At 37.7% G+C, this 20,250-nt stretch overlaps 3 protein-coding genes across 4 annotated transcripts; 2 read left to right on the top strand and 1 right to left on the bottom strand.

Annotated features, from left to right (window-relative positions):
- Nucleotides 1-564: 564 nt before the first annotated feature.
- On the top strand, nt 565-13,483 carry LOC118276017 (MORN repeat-containing protein 5-like). The gene is made up of 10 exons (XM_050707363.1): nt 565-632; nt 1,464-1,541; nt 2,183-2,310; nt 2,741-2,939; nt 3,435-3,602; nt 4,060-4,264; nt 11,555-11,598; nt 12,572-12,590; nt 12,984-13,027; nt 13,278-13,483. The coding sequence occupies exons 1-10, from the start codon at nt 589-591 to the stop codon at nt 13,306-13,308; spliced, it is 960 nt and encodes a 319-aa protein (XP_050563320.1). The 5' UTR covers nt 565-588; the 3' UTR covers nt 13,309-13,483.
- On the bottom strand, nt 4,772-11,239 carry LOC118265164 (uncharacterized). Of its 2 annotated transcripts, none has more exons than XM_050707345.1 (2): nt 9,841-11,239; nt 4,772-5,178 (listed from the first exon to the last, which is right to left on the bottom strand). In XM_050707345.1, exons 1-2 carry the CDS (start codon nt 10,165-10,167, stop codon nt 5,140-5,142), a joined length of 366 nt encoding a protein of 121 aa, XP_050563302.1. In that variant the 5' UTR covers nt 10,168-11,239; the 3' UTR covers nt 4,772-5,139. The 2 variants fall into 2 exon arrangements, with proteins under 2 accessions (XP_050563302.1, XP_035433783.1); XM_035577890.2 differs by lacking the exon at nt 4,772-5,178 and adding an exon at nt 8,736-8,879.
- Nucleotides 13,484-15,645: 2,162 nt separating the features above from the next.
- Nucleotides 15,646-20,213, top strand: LOC118276065 (dnaJ homolog subfamily C member 21). The gene is made up of 7 exons (XM_035594202.2): nt 15,646-16,140; nt 16,249-16,393; nt 16,486-16,633; nt 16,899-17,113; nt 17,529-17,756; nt 18,870-19,247; nt 19,532-20,213. The coding sequence occupies exons 1-7, from the start codon at nt 15,950-15,952 to the stop codon at nt 20,069-20,071; spliced, it is 1,845 nt and encodes a 614-aa protein (XP_035450095.1). The 5' UTR covers nt 15,646-15,949; the 3' UTR covers nt 20,072-20,213.
- Nucleotides 20,214-20,250: the final 37 nt, after the last annotated feature.

The raw sequence follows: 20,250 nt of genomic DNA on the forward strand, positions 1-20,250 counted from the left end.
AAATATTTTCCGACATTTGCGTTATTTTTAAACAAGCAATTTTAATACTATAAGCTGATACCGTATATAAGGTAAGCTTTAATTAGTTATAAGTACCTACAATATTTTTTATTCTTTTAACCAATTTGTTGCCCATTTATTTACGTATGGATACCTATTTGTGAAACTTTAACTATATTTTAACAATAGACACTTAGGCACCGACTACTTAACTTTCAGTGGATTTTGGTAGATACTGACTACATTGAATAATAATAACTTTCAAGTTTTTAGTTTATGGTTTTTGAAGTCGGTTTTTAATATTTTATCATCATCATCGCCAACACAGTCAGTTATGGTATATCCTCTAAAATACCATAAGCTTCATGCTTCAAAAGTGGCTTCATAATATTATTATACCTACTTTTTATAATAAATACCGAACATACAAAATTAACTAAAAGTCACGGCTTACTCACGTATTATTAATGGAGAAAAGCTCTACTAGTTTCGAGTCACAGAGGAACTCGCAGACGCGTGTCGATCGATATATCTACTCGATAAATAATTTTACCTACTTATTTAATTTTAGTATAGGTACAGTCTACAATGGTATCCCTGTCCTTGAGGAAGCTAAGTCTAGCAGAAAATACGTAAGTTTTACTTCCAGAGCCACTGTTAAACAGGATGAATAGAATTCAAGAGGTGAATAGATACAAGAATGGGGTGAATAGATGTTAGAACATTTTCCCAACATTTATTAATTCCTTTTCTATGTGTCTATTCGCCCCTTGAATTCTATTCACCCCGTTTTACCGATATTGCGTTTGAGAAATTAAATCTTCATTATTCCAATCTACATGTTATTAACTCTTGTCTGTCGGTATTCATATACCGATGTATCATAAGATACATGATGATGATGAGCAATCGCCGCCACCCATTGACACCCGAAACACTAGAGGTGATACATGTGCGTTGCCAGTCTTTTGGGGGTAAGGAATTTAAGGGTTGTTGGGGAATCGGGGATTGGGAAGATTGGTAAGGGTGGTAATTGTCTTGATCTACGCGTAGATCTGCGTTCCGGCATACCACAGGTCATCTTCATAATCATCCTACCAGCATTAACATAATCAGCAAGATGTCAACTATTGATACCATTTATGTACTTCCAAATCGGTATAAATCGGCACCCTTAGTATGAGTTTGCTTTACGTTTAAAGTAATCGAAATACGAGCGCGTTCGGCGCTCTGATTGGCCGGCTTGATTAAACCAAACTAGAGGGAGATTAGAGCGCCCAACGCGCACTCAAACTCGTACTAAGGGCATGCTATTAAGGGCTGAGAATTTCGAAAATCGAAAGTCCAATTAACTTTTGATCTGGAGTTTGAACATAAGTAGAAATAAAAGTAAGTTTACGTTACGTGGTTAAGTAAATTTAAATAAAAACTAAACATGTAATTTAAAAGTGATATTTTTTCAGCTTTATCACCAGCAAATATGATTCACCCTGGCAATCTCTTATGAGAGATTTTTGCCAAAAAAACAAAGAGAAGTGCGAGTTAGTACATAACAATTAAATTACAGTTTGTTAGTTATTTCACGCATTATGTGGTCTTTTAGATACCTCGTAGATATCTTATATATATCTTATTGAAAACTTGGTAGTAAGGACAACAGGGAATTCGCATCCCAGACTCCCAGCTTCAATGTCAGATTATGGTTTACCATTTAAAAACAAAGTACACATCAAGTCTAATCTGCACGGTTGGTGCGGTGGCTGGGCTCCCATGCAAGTGGGTTCGATCGCCGCCAAGCTGCCATGCAGAGCTAGCGGGTTGAACCGCAACTCTTTGTGTCGACAAATTGTTATTTCGGATCTGAGTGTCACTGTGTATGTGAAACAGTATTTTTGTAAACGCACCCACGATACAGGAGACAACCTAGCGTAAGGCAACGTTTTGTAAAAAAATCACGACACTTTTGTGGCAGACGGCACGTCATATTATACACATTTGTATTAGATTTAGATTTCAGCCATGATCGTCCCACTGCAGGGCAAAGGCCTCCCTACCCTCCTTCCACTCCTCTCTGTTTAAAGCTTTTTGCGGCCAATCCTTGTCATAGCTGTCGAGTTCGTCCCGCCATCTCCTTTTGGGCCTATATTGTATACTTATTTTTTTTCTTTCAACTCCCACGTAGTGTAGAACCGATGGACGAATGTCACGGTCCCTATCGGCAAGAAAAAGAGCTCTCGTCAGGTGCGCACTATGATGGCGAATGGAATATAATGGGTATGCATGGCTACGGAGAGTACACATATGAGAATGGTATTTTTTTTATTCTACTTTGTATTATTTCTATAGCTAAGAGCAAATTACTCCAGATATTAACGTTCTCAGATAAAATTATTCACGTGATCTTTTATCAGTACAGAAGTCTCAGATAATTGAATGGTAATGGCACTTGGGACCAGCCTTTTTTTTTTTAAGGTGGAAAATCATCCAATGATCTCTCCACGTTGGGTAAGGCGAGGGAGAATGTCAGACTCTTACTTAACGGACTCTTACCACCTCTTACTGCCAGCGTCCCTGGTAACCCATTAGGTCGTGCGAAGAGGCGACCATTCCTGAGACTTAAACATTACTGATGAAACTTTCCTCTTACTCTTTTCCTTTCTTCTTTCAAATATATAAAGACTAAAAATTTCGTTATTGGTCCTTAGCTTTCTATGTCTCTTACACCAAATATTGTTCGTAGGAGTCGTGTACGAAGGCCAGTTTGAAAATGGCATGATGCATGGTAAGGGCGAGCTTCGATATCAATTAAAAGGTGGTGGCATGGCCGTCATACGTGGACGATGGAAGGAAGATGTGGTGGTTGAGAGGGCGTTGTTCTTCGCACACGACCTGGAGTACAAAGAAGAAGGCTGGAACTATTGCAAGTTGCCTGATAGAAGGTGTTACGCCGTATTTTTGTTTAATAGCTTCACTGCCAGTGTCTTGAAAATGAGAGTCAGTCAGAAGCCAACTTTATTAAATTTTTGTTTTTAGTTTCTTTATTGTTCATTGACTCATCTATGTTGGCCGGTAGGCATCTCGCGCCGGCGCGAGACCTGCCTCTCGCACCACGCGTCTCGCAGCGGCGCGAGAGCGGCAGCGAAGTTGTTAAGAGTACCACTCTCAGACTTTTTCATGTTTCATGTGATAAATTAAAAAGGGGATAAAAGGCGTGATGGCAAAAATATTATCTTTGTCATATCTTAATACGAAAAGTTATGTAAGTATTTAATTCCTTGACGAAAGACATTCTTCAGAAAAAATCAGAAACTGGACTGTATATATTTTCAGGTTTTTTTTTGTTGGTATTATTCTCCACAAGAAATTAATACTTAACACGCCATTTTAAACCTTATTCAACAAAATTATAAATACATATTTCCTTATACGCACAGGTTTGCAGTTGAATTCGATAAAGGCATGAAGCCTGCAGGCCGATCATATTTGACGGCTTACCAGCCAACTAAGGAGATACCACCAGGGCTCTACGATACTGGAGACGGCTTCTTCGATCCTAAAGCGAAAGTCATTTTCAAGTATGACAACCTGGCAGATATTTTGAGGTAATATACAATTGTTATCAGTTTTTAAACTGACATGGTCACTAGCACTATCATTAGAACTTGAGATGAGATATTAACCATGTCTATATATTTTATGTCCATGAGTTTTCGATCCGTGATCATGGCGCTGGCAATAGTGCCGAAATATCGGAAACTCATAGACATAAATAAGCATGGTAAATGTCCAATGATAATATAAAATTGTTATTTAAAAATCATAATGAAATTTGCTATACGTATGGACAGGGTATGAGCTGACTTGGGTGATAGAATACCAAGGCAAGGCTGTAATTACTTACCACCGTACTCAGAGTCATTTAATGGTAACTTAAACCATGGTTTCTTGGCAATTGTTTCTAGAAAAAAAAGAAACAACTGAATCAAAGAGTATCTGTGGTTTAATAACTAGATGATAGGGGTGTAGATAGTGTTGCTTAATATTAAGTATTGTTTGAAGGGCCCCATCGCTTAGGGAGCGACAATGGATAGTAGTAAACTGTCGTAGGGGATCCGAAGAACCTTTAGGACCTCGTCCGGACTTATATGAGAAAATAGTGGATCCAGTGGTCCACCCAAAACAATATCTAACACCAGGAGCTGCACTCAGGGCCAAAATATCAGCCATATTGAATAGAGACTTCGTTTTTGACGAAATTGATTACGTAAGCATTTACCTGATAATATCTAAAATAAAAAAAAATAACAACTTAGACGATTAACGATGAACTATGCCCTTAGTACAAATTTGCTTTACGTTTGACGACATCGAAACGAGATTGCGTTCGACGCTCTGATTGGTTGGTTCATTCGCGCCAGCCAATCAGAGCGCCGAATAAGATCTCGTTTTATTTTCGTTCAACGTAAAGCAAACTCGTACTAAGGGTACTGGTTAATGATTTCGACCCGATCGGTGACCAAGACCAGGGGCCTTAGTCTGCTATTACAATTGCAAGAGGGACGGAGCTATGTAGGTTGTATAGCTCCGTCCCTCTTGCACTGCTCAATGGTCGACCATTCTGACACAATTGTATTAGCAGACTAAAACCCTAATACTCAAAGGCTACTCAATTTTAAGTTGTACTTAAAAATCGTGCTATCTCTGTCATTTTATAAAGAATTGATAGTGACAGAACTACATTTGAGAGCATCTTAAAATTTAGTAGTGTTGCGACGATGGCTCAGTAGGTGGAGTAAATAATAACGGTGGACTGTATAATATGTTATAATGATGTAAAAATAAGAACTGTTACAATATGGTTAACGAACGAAAAGTATATAAGATTAAGATTGTAAGCGCGAGCGCGGGGTCGTTGACGCGGCTCACAGCGTACTGTAGAAGCGCGGGAAGCGCGGGGCGGGCGGCCATTGGTGCGCGCGTCGTCGCCGGTGGCGCCCTCCCGCACGGCGCACGTAGTTGAGTGTGTGCGTCAACATCCTCCCCCCGTTGAAGAGTCTTCAACAGAGACAGGTAGAGGGCAGATGGTGTTAAAGGCTCGCCGAATGACACCCCTTCGCGTGTGGATGTCGGCGACTCTGGCTACGCCATCTCTGCCAGGAAGCACCCGTGTGATGCGCCCTAAAAGCCAGAGTAAAGGCGGTAAGCTTTTATCTTTAATGACAACGAGTGTCCCTTCTTTCAGCTCTCCTGACGATCGGTGCCATTTCGTCTTCTCCTGCAGCCACAGAATGTATTCCTGAGAGAAACGATGCCAAAAATGTTGTTTCAAGTATTCAACTCGTCGAAACCGTTGCAGATTGGTGATGTTCGTACTCTCGATCTGTGGATGAGGCAACATAACAAGTGATCGTCCAATAAGGAAATGTGCTGGAGTTAAAGGTGTAAGGTCGGAAGGATCGTTGGAAAGCGGAGTTAAAGGCCTGGAGTTCAAGATAGCCTCCACTTGAATTAGACATGTTGCCATCTCTTCAAAAGTAAGGTTTGTTAAACCTAGAACTCTTCTGAGGTGGTGCTTCGTAGATTTAACTGCGGACTCCCATAATCCGCCGAAGTGAGGAGTGTACGCAGGGATAAAGAGAAGTTAATGCCCGGATCAATGACGCTTAAGTTCAGGTCCTGTGATAGCAAGTTAGCCAACTCATTGAAAGCCCCGACAAATGTTGTACCGTTGTCGGAAAAGATGTTACGTGGCTTCCCCCTTCGAGCAATAAAGCGGTTCATGGCAGCCAGGAAAGCCTCCTTCGTGAGGTCCGATACAAGTTCGAGGTGGACGGCTCTGGTAGCCAGACACACAAAAACACAAATGAAGGCTTTAATGAGTCTACACCCTCGTCCTTTACGATCAGCTATCATGACAGGTCCAGCATAATCGACACCGGAGTCTAAGAAAGGAAATTCCAGATGCAAGCGTTGCTCTGGAAGATTTCCCATCATAGGTTGGATAGTGCTTGCCTTGATCCTACAACATCTCACGCATTGATGTGTGACCTTCTTCGCCAAGTTCCTGCCCCCAATAGGGTAGAAGTGGTGACGAATCGTAGCAAGTAAGAGCTGTGGTCCTGGATGCAAGAGACGCAAGTGAAACGTATTGAATAACAACTTGCAAATAATATGAGAACTAGATAAGAGAATTGGATGCTTAACATCGTAATCGTAAAAGGAATTACTCAACCTGCCCCCCACACGAATTAAGTTAGATTTAGTGTCAAAGAATGGAGACAAGGAGAGAAGTTTATTTTTAGCAGGTAATTGTTTGCCTGCTGACAACAAATTATATTCTTCAGAAAACGAATCCTGTTGAGATAGTCTACAAAGAAGATGTAAAGAATTGTTTAATTCTGAAGAAGAGAGTGAACCGCAGGCAGATTCCTGTTTCTTACACTTATTACAGAATCGTAACACGTATGCAATCATACGTTGTAATTTGTTAAGATTAGATGCATATTTAGGAAATAACGAACTTATAAGATTATCTGTTTTATTGACGACGTCAACATGATGACAAGAAACTGTTTCAGGAAGATTGACGTCATGATGATTTGAATTTGGAAATTGTGGCCAAGAAGATGTACCTTCAAGAAGATATTGAGGTCCTGACCACCACAACGAAGACGACAGTAGTTTGTCGGCCCTGAGTCCACGCGAAGCGAGGTCTGCGGGGTTTAAAAGAGAGGGAACATAGAGCCAAGACCTTCCCGCAGTAGTTTCCTGTATCTCAGAAACTCTATGGCGAACAAACGTCTTAAGCTGCGTTGGGGACGTAGACAACCAGCCCAACACTATAGTAGAGTCACACCAGAAGTATACCTCCTCAAATTCCAAAGTCAATGACTGACGGACCTTATTATAAAGACGTGAGCCCAATAATGCTGCACAGAGTTCGAGGCGGGGAATGGTTGTGGACTTGACTGGAGCGACTTTGCTTTTGGCCGTTAGAAGATGAACGTGAACCTTTCCGTTCTCCGATACACTTCGAACATACACACAAGCACCGTATGCTCTTTCAGAGGCGTCAGTGAAAACATGTAACTGCAACGAAGTACAATTAAATGACTCACAAAGAACCCACCGAGGTATGTTGAAATTATTCAGAAGAGGTAAAGTGTGTGTGAATTCACTCCAGGTATGCTGAATCTCTTCAGAAACGGGTTCATCCCAAGAGCAACCCGTAAGCCACAACTGCTGCATTAATATTTTAGCCTCTACTATGCAAGGAACAACCAAGCCAATAGGGTCAAATATTTGGGAAATTGTCGATAAGATTTGACGTTTCGTAGTGTTGTTACTGGGAGTGACATTGATGGCAAAGGAAAATGTGTCTGTTGAGCACCTCCAGTTTAGCCCTAGTGTCTTTGACAATTCATTTTCGCTAAGGATGACGAAATCAGAGGTAACCTGATCTCCACAAATAGCCTTCAGTACATCACATGAATTGGATTGCCATTTGCGTAGATTGTACCTACCAGTTTGAAGAACAGCAAGGACCTTTTGACATTTGTCTATCGTCTCTACCACAGATGAATTCCCTGACAAAAAGTCATCGACATAGAAGTCATGCTCAATTGTAGAGCGCGTTGATGGATCATCACACTCTCGAGCAAGCTGCATGAGACACCTGGTTGCTAAGAATGGTGCTGAAGCAGTGCCATACGTCACTGTGTTTAGCGTATACGTTTTTAGGGGATGAGTTGGTTCTGCTCTCCAAAGGATCTTTTGCAGAGGTTTATGAATGTCGTTCACAAGAGTAACTCTATACATTTTCTCTATGTCTGCGCTAACGACTATCATATGTTGACGAAACCTAAGCAATATGGACAATAAATCGTCTTGGAGAGGCGAACCCACCATTTGTATGTCGTTGAACGACTTACCTGTGGTAGTACGAGCCGAAGCGTCAAAGACAACCCTAAGTTTGGTTGTAGACTTTGACTCGTTCAATACTCCATGATGAGGTAAGTAATTAGAGTAAGAAGACGTAGTGTTAAGGTGACTATACTCAGACATATGGCCTAACTCTATATATTCAGTCATGAAGCTGACATAAAGTTGCTTTAAGTGAGTATCTTTGGCCAAACGACGTTCAAGTGAAAGAAAGCGACGCTTGGCCATTGAATACGAGTCACCTAACACGTCGGGTGATTCTTTAAGAGGAATTGTAACAACAAACCGTCCATCCGAATCACGATATGTGGTCTCTACGAAAATGTCTTCGCAGGATCGCTCCTCGCATGTCTGTTTGTGCTTTGGATCTACTGAATCTAGCTCCCAAAAGCGATTCAGGCCCACCCGTAAGTCATCTGTAAGAGTTACAAAGGAAGAAATGTTAGGGGATGAATGATTAGGTTGCTGTAAAACGCCTGTTACGAGCCAACCTAATTTCGACTCAACTAATGTGGGCATGTTTTTACCTAGCGTAATGCGATTCATGCCTATGATACCCCAAAATATTTCCGCTCCGACAAGGATGTCGATGGAAGACGGAGTATAAAAGTCAGGGTCGGCAAGAACTATGTTGCTAGGCAAACTGATGTTATCCGTATGAACATACGTATTAGGAATGGATGATGACACCTTAGATATGACGTAGCAATCTAATCCTACTTCAAAATTACTATGGTCTGACTTTAATCGAATTGCACAGCCATGTGAACAAGCTGATGCCTGGTCATTTATGCCTCTCACATTAGATTTAACGGGATAAATATGGATACGTAGCTTGCGGCAGAAGTCTTCAGATATGAAGTTCGCCGTGCTTCCGTTGTCCAGCAACACCCTGGCATCGTGAAGATTGCCTGCAGCGTCTGACACCTTCACGACCGCTGTGGACAGTAATACAACCTTTGATGTATTAAGGTGATTGGCAGAAAGAACAATGTTTTGTGTACGAGGAGATTCTTTGTCTGTGTGAAGCAAAGTATTGTGTTTTTCAGGACAGTATTTACAATGACCTAATTTGCAATTTTGTGCATGATGCCCTGGTCGAAGACAGTTTAAACAAACGTTAGAAGCGTGAGCTTTCTTAATCCTATCCTGAACAGGCAGAATTCTAAATTTGTCACATTGAAAAATGAAGTGTTTCTCCTTACACATGGGACAAAATACGACCTTTGAGTGAGAGGACTCGAATGTTAATGCAAACGCTTTCGATCTATGATTACTCTCACCTGCACCTTCAGCTCTAGATTTTAAAGGTCTAGACTCTTCAAGTGTCTCCAATAAGTCAGCTCTGTTACTAATGAAATTTATGAAGATGTCTAAAGTTGGAGGATCATTTAACGAATTCCTGTGCTCTTCCCACTCACGATTCGTCACTTGATCAAGCCTACTGGTCATGATATAAATAATAAGAGTGTCCCAATGCTGAACTGGCTGATCAAGAGTGGACAAGGCTCTTAAATTTTTATTGATTGTATCAACTAAATGACGCAATGCCTTACTGGACTCCTTGTTGATGCTATTTATATTAAAAAGTGCTTGAACATGATTATTTACAAGCAGTCTTTTGTTGTCGTATCTCGAGCAGAGCAACTTCCAAGCAGCGTCATAATTATCTGACCTGAAGTCTAAATTGTCTATAATAAGAGAGGCACTACCCTTCAACGAAGCACGAAGATAGTGCAGTTTATTAATTTTATCAATACCTTCATTCTTGTGTATGATGGAAATAAAGGTGTCCCTAAATTCTAACCAGTCATGATAGCTGCCGGAGAATTTCGGTAAATCAATTTTGGGTAATCGCACAGATGAGTGATTGTGTGTATGAGAAGAACCAGATACCACCTCGGACGCGGAGTCTCCCGTAAGATGCTTGCGAGCGCTGCCGACTAGCTGGCGTGCAGAAGCAACCAACGCGTAGTACAGGTTCTCGAATGTCTCGCGTTCCGCATATTGCTCGCTGGGTTCGTCCACTGCTTCTTCCAGGTGAATCTGTAACGTGTCATATTTTTCATATAAGCTCTCGAATGCATTCAGTCGCTGCTCAATTTCAATGAGCTGAGTCTCACTTAACTTTTCGCAAGACTTGACTACGTTTAAATAAGTGGAAAATAGCGTAAGCTTAGCTTTAATCGAAGCTCGCTTCTTAATAAGGCTTTTGATATCAGTCATGCTTGATTTAAATTAGTTTAATAAGCTGTAAGCTAAACACGGGTGAAGGCAAAACAAAAGAAATATAAAAGCCTGTTGAAATTTTTAAGCCACGACATGCAAAGTTGCGATTTGCTATAAAAATTTTACAAGGCGTATACAATTGCAAAACGCCTAGCAAAAAATTAAAGGCAATTTGTTACGAAAAGTATGATTGAGCTAAAAGCAAGGGCATGCTTTGCTATGAAAATTTTTCAAGGCGCCTAAGCGACATGCAGTGTGTAACAGTCTAAATTCAATGGAGGCCGAAGAAAATGATTTGAATGACTTGCAAAATACTAATGCGATGAAACGAATGAAATGAATGGATGTAACTAAGGAAATATGATAACTACGATGATGATGATTATGGAAAATGTATGGAATAATTGGAACGATCTCACGGTTATGTTGCCGCAAACCACAAATGTTGATTGTGACGAGGAGATTCTTCACGTTTCTCGATGCACGACGACAATCCGAAGACGTGTATTTGCAACCGCTGAGTTGATGTCGTCCCAAATTCTTCGTTCGTTGGTTTGAAGACGGCTAAGATGGCGTAAGTGACGCCGTGCCAATAATCACGATGCACCAAATGCGAACGAAGATGTTGAAGTATACACGATGAACACGATGAAAATTCGATGCCGACACGATGTATGAAGACCGCAGAAAATATGTTCACTGCTGGATGACTTGCATAATCGTTGGTCAAATTTGAATTTTTCTTTGTTCTCAAGTCGAGTCCGCGTCGTGGCGTCGGTTCAAACGTTGATGGGAGAAGGACCATATGTTGCGACGATGGCTCAGTAGGTGGAGTAAATAATAACGGTGGACTGTATATTATGGTATAATGTAAATAAGGACTGTTACAATATGGTTAACGAATGAAAAGTATATAAGATTAAGATTGTAAGCGCGAGCGCGGGGTCGTTGACGCGGCTCACAGCGTACTGTAGAAGCGCGGGAAGCGCGGGGCGGGCGGCCATTGGTGCGCGCGTCGTCGCCGGTGGCGCCCTCCCGCACGGCGCACGTAGTTGAGTGTGTGCGTCAACAAGTAGCGTTTGAGTATTCGGGTATAAGGCCCCAGAAGTACAAATAGAGGCCGATTTAGAAAGTGATTGTAAGTCGACCTTCTAGAGTAGCGCCAGGGTTGATTTCAGGCGACAACGATGACACAGAAATACTTGAAATTGGTTGCTTTGGTTGAAACTATTATAATCTAAAATATCGTTCTAGCCAGATTTTATAGTTACGATTTCTTAGCATGCGTAACTATACTTTTTTTATTTAATTTTTTTAATAATTGGTAGCCGTAGTGCTTTTTTTCTATTCCTATAATAATATTTTTATTATACATACTTCCCAGGAATCTGCACCATGCTTCTATGACCCTGAAAAAACGTACGACGAGTAAGTTTTTTATTACAAGCTCATATATTAAGGGTACATATAATAAAAAATAATTTCTTCTCATTATACTTATTTAAAGAACTAAATACCTAAGTATGTAGTAGATATTGCTCTGAAGTAAATGCGAGTCCTAACCAACTTTGAACTTCAAACCACAAAGATTATTGGTGTCTTCTATTTTTTTAATTACATGCTTAGTAAATACTTGAGTTCCCGAATTAAAAAATATAATTTACAATCTATCCAATTACAGCTACACAGACGATCTTTCTGTCTAAATAATGTATATACAATGTGATAGGGGTGAGACTTCTAACCCGTTAAGGCTGAGTACTACATCTAATTTTATCGACAAAAGTCGGGGGTCGAAGGGGTCGAATCCCCTCCCCCTAAAAATTATGGCTATTTTAATATTTATTTAACTTTTTTTGATATCAAAGTTTGTAAGCGTCGTAGAAACAAAAAAAACGACAAACGGTAATAACCTTGGCTAATTCATTACTTTTTTCATATGTTTGATAATGTTTTGGTGAGAAAAAAAACATACCTAAATTATTTTTACCGAAAAAAGCGCTATTTTTCAATATTTTCAATTGGGGTTTCAACCCCCCATATTATTATTTTTGTCGATAAAATTAGGTGTAGTACACAACCTTAACGGGTTAGAAGTCTCACCCCTATCACATTGTATATTGCCTACAGGTAACTTAACTAAAAATCACGTTTTACTTATGTACATGACGCGGCGACGTAGGTTGCTCGACGTCGCTACGTCTGCGCACCCTGCTCATGATGAAGAGTCCCTCTGTGACTCGAAACAAGTAGAGCTTATCTCCATTAATGTACGCGATTAAACCGTGATTTCTAGTTAATTTAGTATAAGTCTCGATAGTTATTATAAAAATCAGATATTATTACATATACGTATATTTCTTCTTCTACTAAATTTTGTAATTTATTTTTCTGTTTACAGGGACAAACCAGCTCCAGGGGTTAGTTTTTAATTTAAAAAGTCAGATTTGAAGTGACAGATTAACTTTTCTGGCGGTTTTTCAATATAATCAATATTACTATTTCAATAAGTGTTATGTAGTTATTGACAATAGTTTTAGTTATTCTTATTCTCTAGTTCATATATACGTAATTTTAATTTAATTAATTTAGTCCAATTGAATGGTTTTGTAGACATGTTAATCATGGAATAATAAATACCTACTCATTTGGTAGCAGTAGTGTTTTTTTTTTTATTCCTAAAATACGTTCTAGCCAGATTTTATAGTTACGATTTGTTAGCATGTGTGACTTTTTTTTAATAATCTTCAGTTGGTAGCCGTAGTAATTTTTTCTATTCCTATAAATATTTTTTTATTATACGTACTTTCCAGGAATCAACACCAGCCTTCTATGACCCTGAAAATCCACACGACGAGTAAGTTTTTTTATTACGAACTTATACTGTATTTTTTTAAACATTTATTCACCAAAGTATACATGTATTAACTTTTACATCAAAAATCGCCAAACTGTATTACAGTTTGTTGGCGATAGTGGCGCTCTTATACTTATACATACAATATTATTACTTAGTGTACATTATTACTTACTGTGACTCGACTTACATACTTATATTTTTATGTTTTTTCTTCTATAAATATTGTTATTTATTTTTGTGTTTACAGGGACAAACCCGCTCCAAGGGTCAGTTTTTAATTTAAAAAGTTTGCTGGCTTTTTTCAATTTAATCAATATTACTATTTCAATAAGTGTTATGTAGTTATTGACAATAGTTTTAGTTATTTTTATTCTCTAGTTCATATGTAATTTTAATTTAATTTACTTAGTCCAATTGAATAGTTTTGTAGACATGTTAATCATGGAATAATAAATACTCGAATAAAATAAGTTGTGTTTTGATTTTGATTTATTTACTTAAGTGATTGTGAGTGTGTGAGTGTATCGGTATATTTCTTAACTAGGATATCTAGTAGGTACTTGAGGTATCAATATCGATAGGTACCTATATTGATAAGTAGATACAATAATTGAAGATACAATAACGATGGAGTTTCTTGCTCGTTCTTCTCCATTCGAAACAACACTTTGGAACGAGCGCCTAGTTTCACTGACGGTCGTACTGACGGAGAATTCTATTTGACGTTTCAAAAGTGCATAATTTAGGATTAATTGAAATAAATGCTTTGACTTTGAAAAATTTTAAATTTACTAAGTATTATAATTTATAATCTTCAAACACAACACTACTTTGGTAAGTAGTGTAAAGTATCTGATATGGCTTTAATGGTTTAAAGCCGTATCAGATACTTTTAAAGCTCCTTGTATACCTAAATACAGCATCTAGGTACTACTTGGACTACATTCTAGGTTTACAGGCGTCACGAGGTCGTGACCAAAGCATCGTGACAGCATCACAATTCCACATTATTCTGTGAAAAAGATAATTAAGTAGGTACACGAAAACGAGCCACGGCTATGAAGACCTTATTCCTTTTACAGAAAAATTAAAACACCAATTTGCATTCTAGAGCATTTGAATGGAAACGCTCTTTCTAATTTAAGCTCAAGTAGGTACTTATGAAGCAGTAGTAGTATAGCTATACTGCCTCGTTGCCTCGTGAGCCGAGTGGTTGCAAGTGCGACTGCTGGATCGATTCCCGGATCGGGCGAAATATTGCTGGGCATTTTTCCGGCTATTCGAAAATTTCTTATTAGTAGCACGGAGTCTGACAATGTTAAATACTATTCCGATATAGGGCAATCGGCTCACCGCCTATTACATGGGACTTATAAATTGTGAAATGTGAGTGTACATTGTATAGTGACATTACTGCTGTAATGTGCACCTCTGCCTACCTCTTCGGGGATAAAAAGACGTGACAATAGTAGTATAGCAGATATCTAAATTTTGAATACTTAACAATCTAGATACCTGCCTACAATTCAGAGATAATGGATATTATAAATATTTTAGAATTCAATTAGTGACTGCATTGAGATTTCAGCCACTACTAAGTTCTTATTAAGCGTAGGTAGTGTGATGTTTCGTGGAAGGCAATCCTATCCAAACAATCTCTTCGTCTTAATTATAATTATTATGGATGCCTATAGTTACGTAAAAATGCCACTACCGGACAGGAGTTCACCGGTTCAATTTTTTGTAGATACCCACATAATATTATTTGGTTGAACGCCCGTTTCACCACCTTCATATAAGTGCCCGATAAACTTAGGTATGTGACAGAAAGTGAACACAAATATTACATTCTTAATTCAAAATTATCTCATACAGAGCAGCTATCTAGACATTGTGAAACAGTTCGGCAATAAAACAATTTAAAATTATATGAACAATGTGTGACCATGGGAAACAAGATGTATGGGACAGATAAGCAATAAAGATCACATAGACATGAGTTTACAATAAAATACACTGACCCTACGTGAAGATAGAACATGTAGGACTGTAGGACCCTAGGAGTAATTAAAAATGCCTTGAACGGTCTAGCTCTACCAGTAGCGGTGACATAACGTCGCTACGTAACCGACAATTTGTACAAAATAATAGTGTACTATCATATTAAGGGAACCTCCTGCCTAGAAACGATGACTCAATAAATAGGTTCGTTAAAGGGCTTAATGGCCTGCAAAGCACTTGCAAAAGTATTAAAGCTACAGTGACTGCTTACCATTATGGTATTCGTAAGCTTTGCTGCGTTAATATAAAATACTTTTTTGATAATCAAAAAGGCAAGTATTTAAGCTAGCGATCATTTTCTTCGTGAACCGAATCTTATTAGAACGTCATTTTGTGACAAATATATTTAGTGTTGCCAAAACCAATAATAAATAATTCATTTGAGCTCCGGTAATAATATAATTTATAATCAGATTATAATAAAAAATATAACATTTATAAATTGGTCAAAGACTTTTTAAATACATTATAATATTTTCATGTAATTAACACGCAGAATATTGAAAATAATAACAATAGACCCTTTCAAAAGTGGCAACACTACGGAAAAAAACAAACCCGAATGAAGCATGGACGTATCGCAGCGCAGTCGACAGTAGTTGTGGTTATATTATAGTTATATACTGCTTGGCATGGACGTCGTGTCTGCTGAAATGTTCAAAATAGATCGATAATATTTTTCTGCAAAAACGTTTTGAATATATAAGTAAAGTTCCTTATTTAATTCGCTAGTCAAGTGAAAACCTTCTTTGTTAATTTCAATTTCATTCCGTTGACATTAAGGATTCTTGTGATTCGTGTTTTAATACTCGAGGCTGTGAAAAAATATTGTGAAAGTGACCGGAATATGACCAGAAGATGAAGTGCCACTACGAAGTATTGTGTGTACCAAAGGAAGCATCTGCCTCCGAAATAAAGAAAGCTTATCGGCGACTCGCGCTGCAATGGCACCCTGACAAGAATTTAGAAAATTTGGTTGAAGCGAAAGAGCAATTTCAGCTCGTGCAGAATGCATATGAAGTGCTTTCTGACCCGCAAGAGAGAGCTTGGTAAGTTTCGACAGCTTTTTAATGATTATCAATGTAATGAAGTTTTGTAATTGCATTGATTTCTCAACAACTGCAATCACTGTTAACATCAACTTTTTTCATTTCTAGGTATGACAATCACAGAGAGCAGCTATTGCGTGGAGCTGGCAGCTCTTACAATGATGACAGCCTTGATGTTTACCCTTACTTCAGTCCGTCCTGTTACAAAGGTTTTGGTGACGATGCACAAGGGTTCTATGGAGTTTACAATGAGGTAAATATAATTAAAGCTTTAACTATTGCACAAGATTACTTAAAACCTACTCTAGATCAAATTTTAATGTGGTTTTTTTATCAATTTTCCAGGTATTCTCCAAATTGATAGCAGAAGAAACAGATTTCCTGGATGATCCTGAAGATGTATCGAAAATTCCCAAATTTGGAAATTCCACCACACCATATGAAGAAGTCCATGAGTTCTATGCTTATTGGATGGCATTCTCAACTAATAAAAGTAAATACATATTATTTATTTTATTTAGAGATTCTTATTTACCTCATTGGTTGAGTGGTTGCTGTGCAACTGCCACACAAGAAGCCTCGGGTTCGATTCTCGGGTCAGGCAAAGTATTACTGGGTCGGCTCGCAAAGGATGTGCAAGGGTTTTGGGGCTCTGCCTACCCTTTCGGGGATAAAAGGCGTGACGTTACACACATTCTTATTTAATGTTTTCAATTCTGATTAGACTTAAGTGAAAATAAAAACTTAATTTTTTCCAGGTTATGTCTGGTTGGACCAATATGAAATTTCACAGGGAGACAACAGGAGAGTTATAAAACTAATGGAGAAGGAAAACAATAAGATTAGGCAGAAAGCTCGCAAAGAAAGAAATGAGGAGATCAGAAGGCTTGTAAGCTTTGTCCGCAGGAAGGATAAACGAGTAATAGAACATACAAAACTGTTACAGGAGAAAGCAGAGGAAAATAAAAGAAAGGTATGTTCTATTCTGTCAATTTCTTTCTTATAGGAAATGAATTCATAGATTAATTTATAAAATACCACATAAATTATTAATATTTTCGTAAAAACCGCATGGCATAAAAAATATCACATGCTAAAAATAAATGTTCTTAGCATGTGGCATTAATATTTTGAAGACCACATACATGTGAAGTTTTAGTTTATTTCTATTGAAATAAATATATTCTATATAATTTCTATTTAAATTGATGATGATATTTAACCTGTTTACTATAAGAATAAAATAACAGAAAAACCCAACAAACAACAGTTGGGCAGAAAGCCCGCCAGGCACGAGCTCCTCGCCTGGTCGGAGGATCCTCCTTTTCTTAGGGAACTTTACTCTCTATTCCCTAAACATTAAATTATTTTGTTTCTATTTTTCACAGGCTGAACAAGTGAGAAGAGAAAGAATAATACAAAGGCAGAAAGAAATAGAAGAAGCTAAGAAGAAAGAAGGTGAAAGCTCCTTCTTACAGAGCGAAGATTATCAGAAGAAATTGAGTGAGATTGAGTCACTTTTAGCAGAAGAGTTTGGTCTGTCTTCAGATGATGATGACACTATCAGTGAGGGTGGCATGGAAAGTAGTAATGAAGAAAGCTCTAAGACTGAAGAGGTATGTGATAACTCTTTTATCATACAGTAGAAACTCGATTAACCGGACTAATTATTGTCGTTAGGCATTCGGATAATCGAATTTACGAAGAAAAGCGAATTTTGTGCATACATATTATGTTGTACATACGATGTTATGTATTTATTAAAAACAACAAACACATATGAATGAAAATCAATGTTTATTAATAATTATTATGAGATACATCTTCTTAGATTACATACATACATGTACGTTATGTTGCATAAATTCGATTTGTAGGTAATTTTATAATATAATAAGTCGGTAGTCCGGATAATCGCGAATCCGTATAACCAGGAGCCGGATAATCGAGTTCCTACTGTATTTTAGTACTAGCCTTAGCCAGTGGCTTTGCCCATGTTCCTGTGGGATAAAAAGTATCCTATCTGTTATTCTAGACCATAATCTAACCCTGTTCCAAATTTCATCCCAATCCCTTCAGCCGTTTTGACATGATTCAGTAACAAAAATACACACAAACACATTAACTCACAAACTTTCGCATTTATAATGTTAGTAAGATTATCTAAATTTTTATACATAGTATGTTTGACATATAGATAAAGAGTAATGTATCCTGTATATGGATTTGTTTTATTTAGATTAGATGTTTGGATGGGATCTATTATAATGATATTGACATACAAAAAAGATTATGGTATGATAGCCAATTACTGACAATGATGATGCAGAATCAGAATCTGAGCAGACCAATCAGTTGATTGTCAGACCAAATAGAAAACATTATTTTGATTGAACATCAGTATTTTAAAAACAAGTTTGTTTTTATTTTATAGTATACTAGTTCTGCACACAACTTCATATGTACAATCCCGTTTTTCCCGTTCCTTTAGGATTTTCGGGCAATCCTTGATAAAAATATTATCCAAGTTTCTGTCTCCTGGTTTTAAGCTACATCACCACCAAATTATTAGTGAAATCGATTTCGCCATTTTTGAATTATAAATAGTGTCATGTCATTCTAATAATGACTATTTTTTTATTATGGATTAGGTCTAACTACACGAGTGCACTATCAATATTTCTATAACTTGTTGCTTATTCTAAATATCTCAATATTCTTAATTTCAGGCGAGTGAAGCATCAAAGGCGACAGCTAAACCATCAACAAAATCTAAATCAACTATGAAAAATCTATACTGCTCCGCTTGCAATAAACTATTTAAAAATGTCAAGTCATTTGAGAATCATGAGAAGAGTAAGAAACATAAAGAGAATGTAGCTAATATGACATTTGATGATGAATTAGAGATATCAGATGAGAATGAGAATGAAGATGATCTTGATGAACAGGAAGTTGAGACGAAAGAAGAACAAGTAGATGATGGTAAAGTCAACGGTGATGATAAGGTGGAAGGAGAAAATGTAGGCAACTCTACTTCAGATATTGAAGACAATGATGATATTGATCTGAGGGAGACTTTGAGTGATGACTCTGATAAAGTACAGGTATGTTTTAAAATTTTGTTCAAAATGGTTTTATGGTCCTTTATTGGTGCATTAGGTGGGTGCATAGTGGTTCAAATAAGAAGAATACACAATTGTGTGCTTTATGAAATCATTCAGAACTTGTATAGCAAATAATTAGGTTAGCAAAAATGTATATATTTGATATGACAATATTTTGCACCTATTTGTTGTAACCAAGAACATTTGCCTCTTTTGTAGCATTTAGCAAAATTATCTTTCCTTAGCATTTAGAAATATACTTATTGATTGTATTTATTTTCCAGGCTTTACCCAAGAGTCATAAAAAGAAAAAGAACAAAAAGAAGTTTATACCCATGCCGGAGAGTGAAGGCAATGACAGTCATGATGAAATGAGTTTTAATGAAATAGAAGGACCGTCACGCAGCAGAAAGGCAAAGAAATTCAATATGCTAAAGAGTCAAATACAGGCTAAGAAAGAAGCTAATCTGAAGAAAGGGTCCCAGTCACAAACATCAACAGAGAATCTTTATGAAGTATCTAGTACAACTCCTACAGATGATGCCTTAGGAGAAGCCGCCTTACCCAAGGACAGGCCAGCTTTACCCAAGACACAGAGGAATATCAAACCAAAGAAAACAGTAGAAAGAAAACCAGTTAGGACCAAAACCAGTGAAACTGAAGATTCAAGCACAGCATTGACACTCAGATGCGCAGTCTGTGAGACAGACTTCCCATCAAAGAATAAGCTGTTTGAACACTTAAAAAAGACAGGCCACTCGGTACCTCTTCCTCAGACTAGCTTCACACCACAGACTAGGAAAGGTAAAAGAGCCAATAGGTAAACATGTGCAATTTAGATAGGATGGAAGTATTAACTAATCATTGAGAATCAATTGATTTTCTTTAAAATCTCGTTGTAAAAGTGACTTTATCAATCTATTTATTAAAATTATGATCACTGTCAATAAAGATATGCCTAAATGACTCCTTGATTTTATTTTAGTGAACCCAAATAAAATAT

This window comes from Spodoptera frugiperda, chromosome 31, assembly GCF_023101765.2.
Source record: "Spodoptera frugiperda isolate SF20-4 chromosome 31, AGI-APGP_CSIRO_Sfru_2.0, whole genome shotgun sequence".
In the NCBI taxonomy this organism is placed as follows: domain Eukaryota; kingdom Metazoa; phylum Arthropoda; class Insecta; order Lepidoptera; family Noctuidae; genus Spodoptera; species Spodoptera frugiperda.

What these genes read in the sequence shown, in the direction of transcription:
- LOC118276017 (XM_050707363.1), top strand. Translation starts at nt 589, where the DNA reads ATGGTATCCCTGTCCTTGAGGAAGCTAAGTCTAGCAGAAAATAC. An exon ending in CTAAGTCTAGCAGAAAATAC is followed by an intron (nt 633 to 1,463) that starts GTAAGTTTTACT and finishes ATATTTTTTCAG; the next exon opens with CTTTATCACCAGCAAATATG. An exon ending in AAAAACAAAGAGAAGTGCGA is followed by an intron (nt 1,542 to 2,182) that starts GTTAGTACATAA and finishes ACTCCCACGTAG; the next exon opens with TGTAGAACCGATGGACGAAT.
- LOC118265164 (XM_050707345.1), bottom strand. Translation starts at nt 10,167, where the DNA reads ATGACTGATATCAAAAGCCTTATTAAGAAGCGAGCTTCGATTAAAGCT. An exon ending in CGGGAGACTCCGCGTCCGAG is followed by an intron (nt 5,179 to 9,840) that starts GTGGTATCTGGT and finishes TCTGGCTTTTAG; the next exon opens with GGCGCATCACACGGGTGCTT.
- LOC118276065 (XM_035594202.2), top strand. Translation starts at nt 15,950, where the DNA reads ATGAAGTGCCACTACGAAGTATTGTGTGTACCAAAGGAAGCATCTGCC. An exon ending in GACCCGCAAGAGAGAGCTTG is followed by an intron (nt 16,141 to 16,248) that starts GTAAGTTTCGAC and finishes TTTCATTTCTAG; the next exon opens with GTATGACAATCACAGAGAGC. An exon ending in CAGAGGAAAATAAAAGAAAG is followed by an intron (nt 17,114 to 17,528) that starts GTATGTTCTATT and finishes TATTTTTCACAG; the next exon opens with GCTGAACAAGTGAGAAGAGA.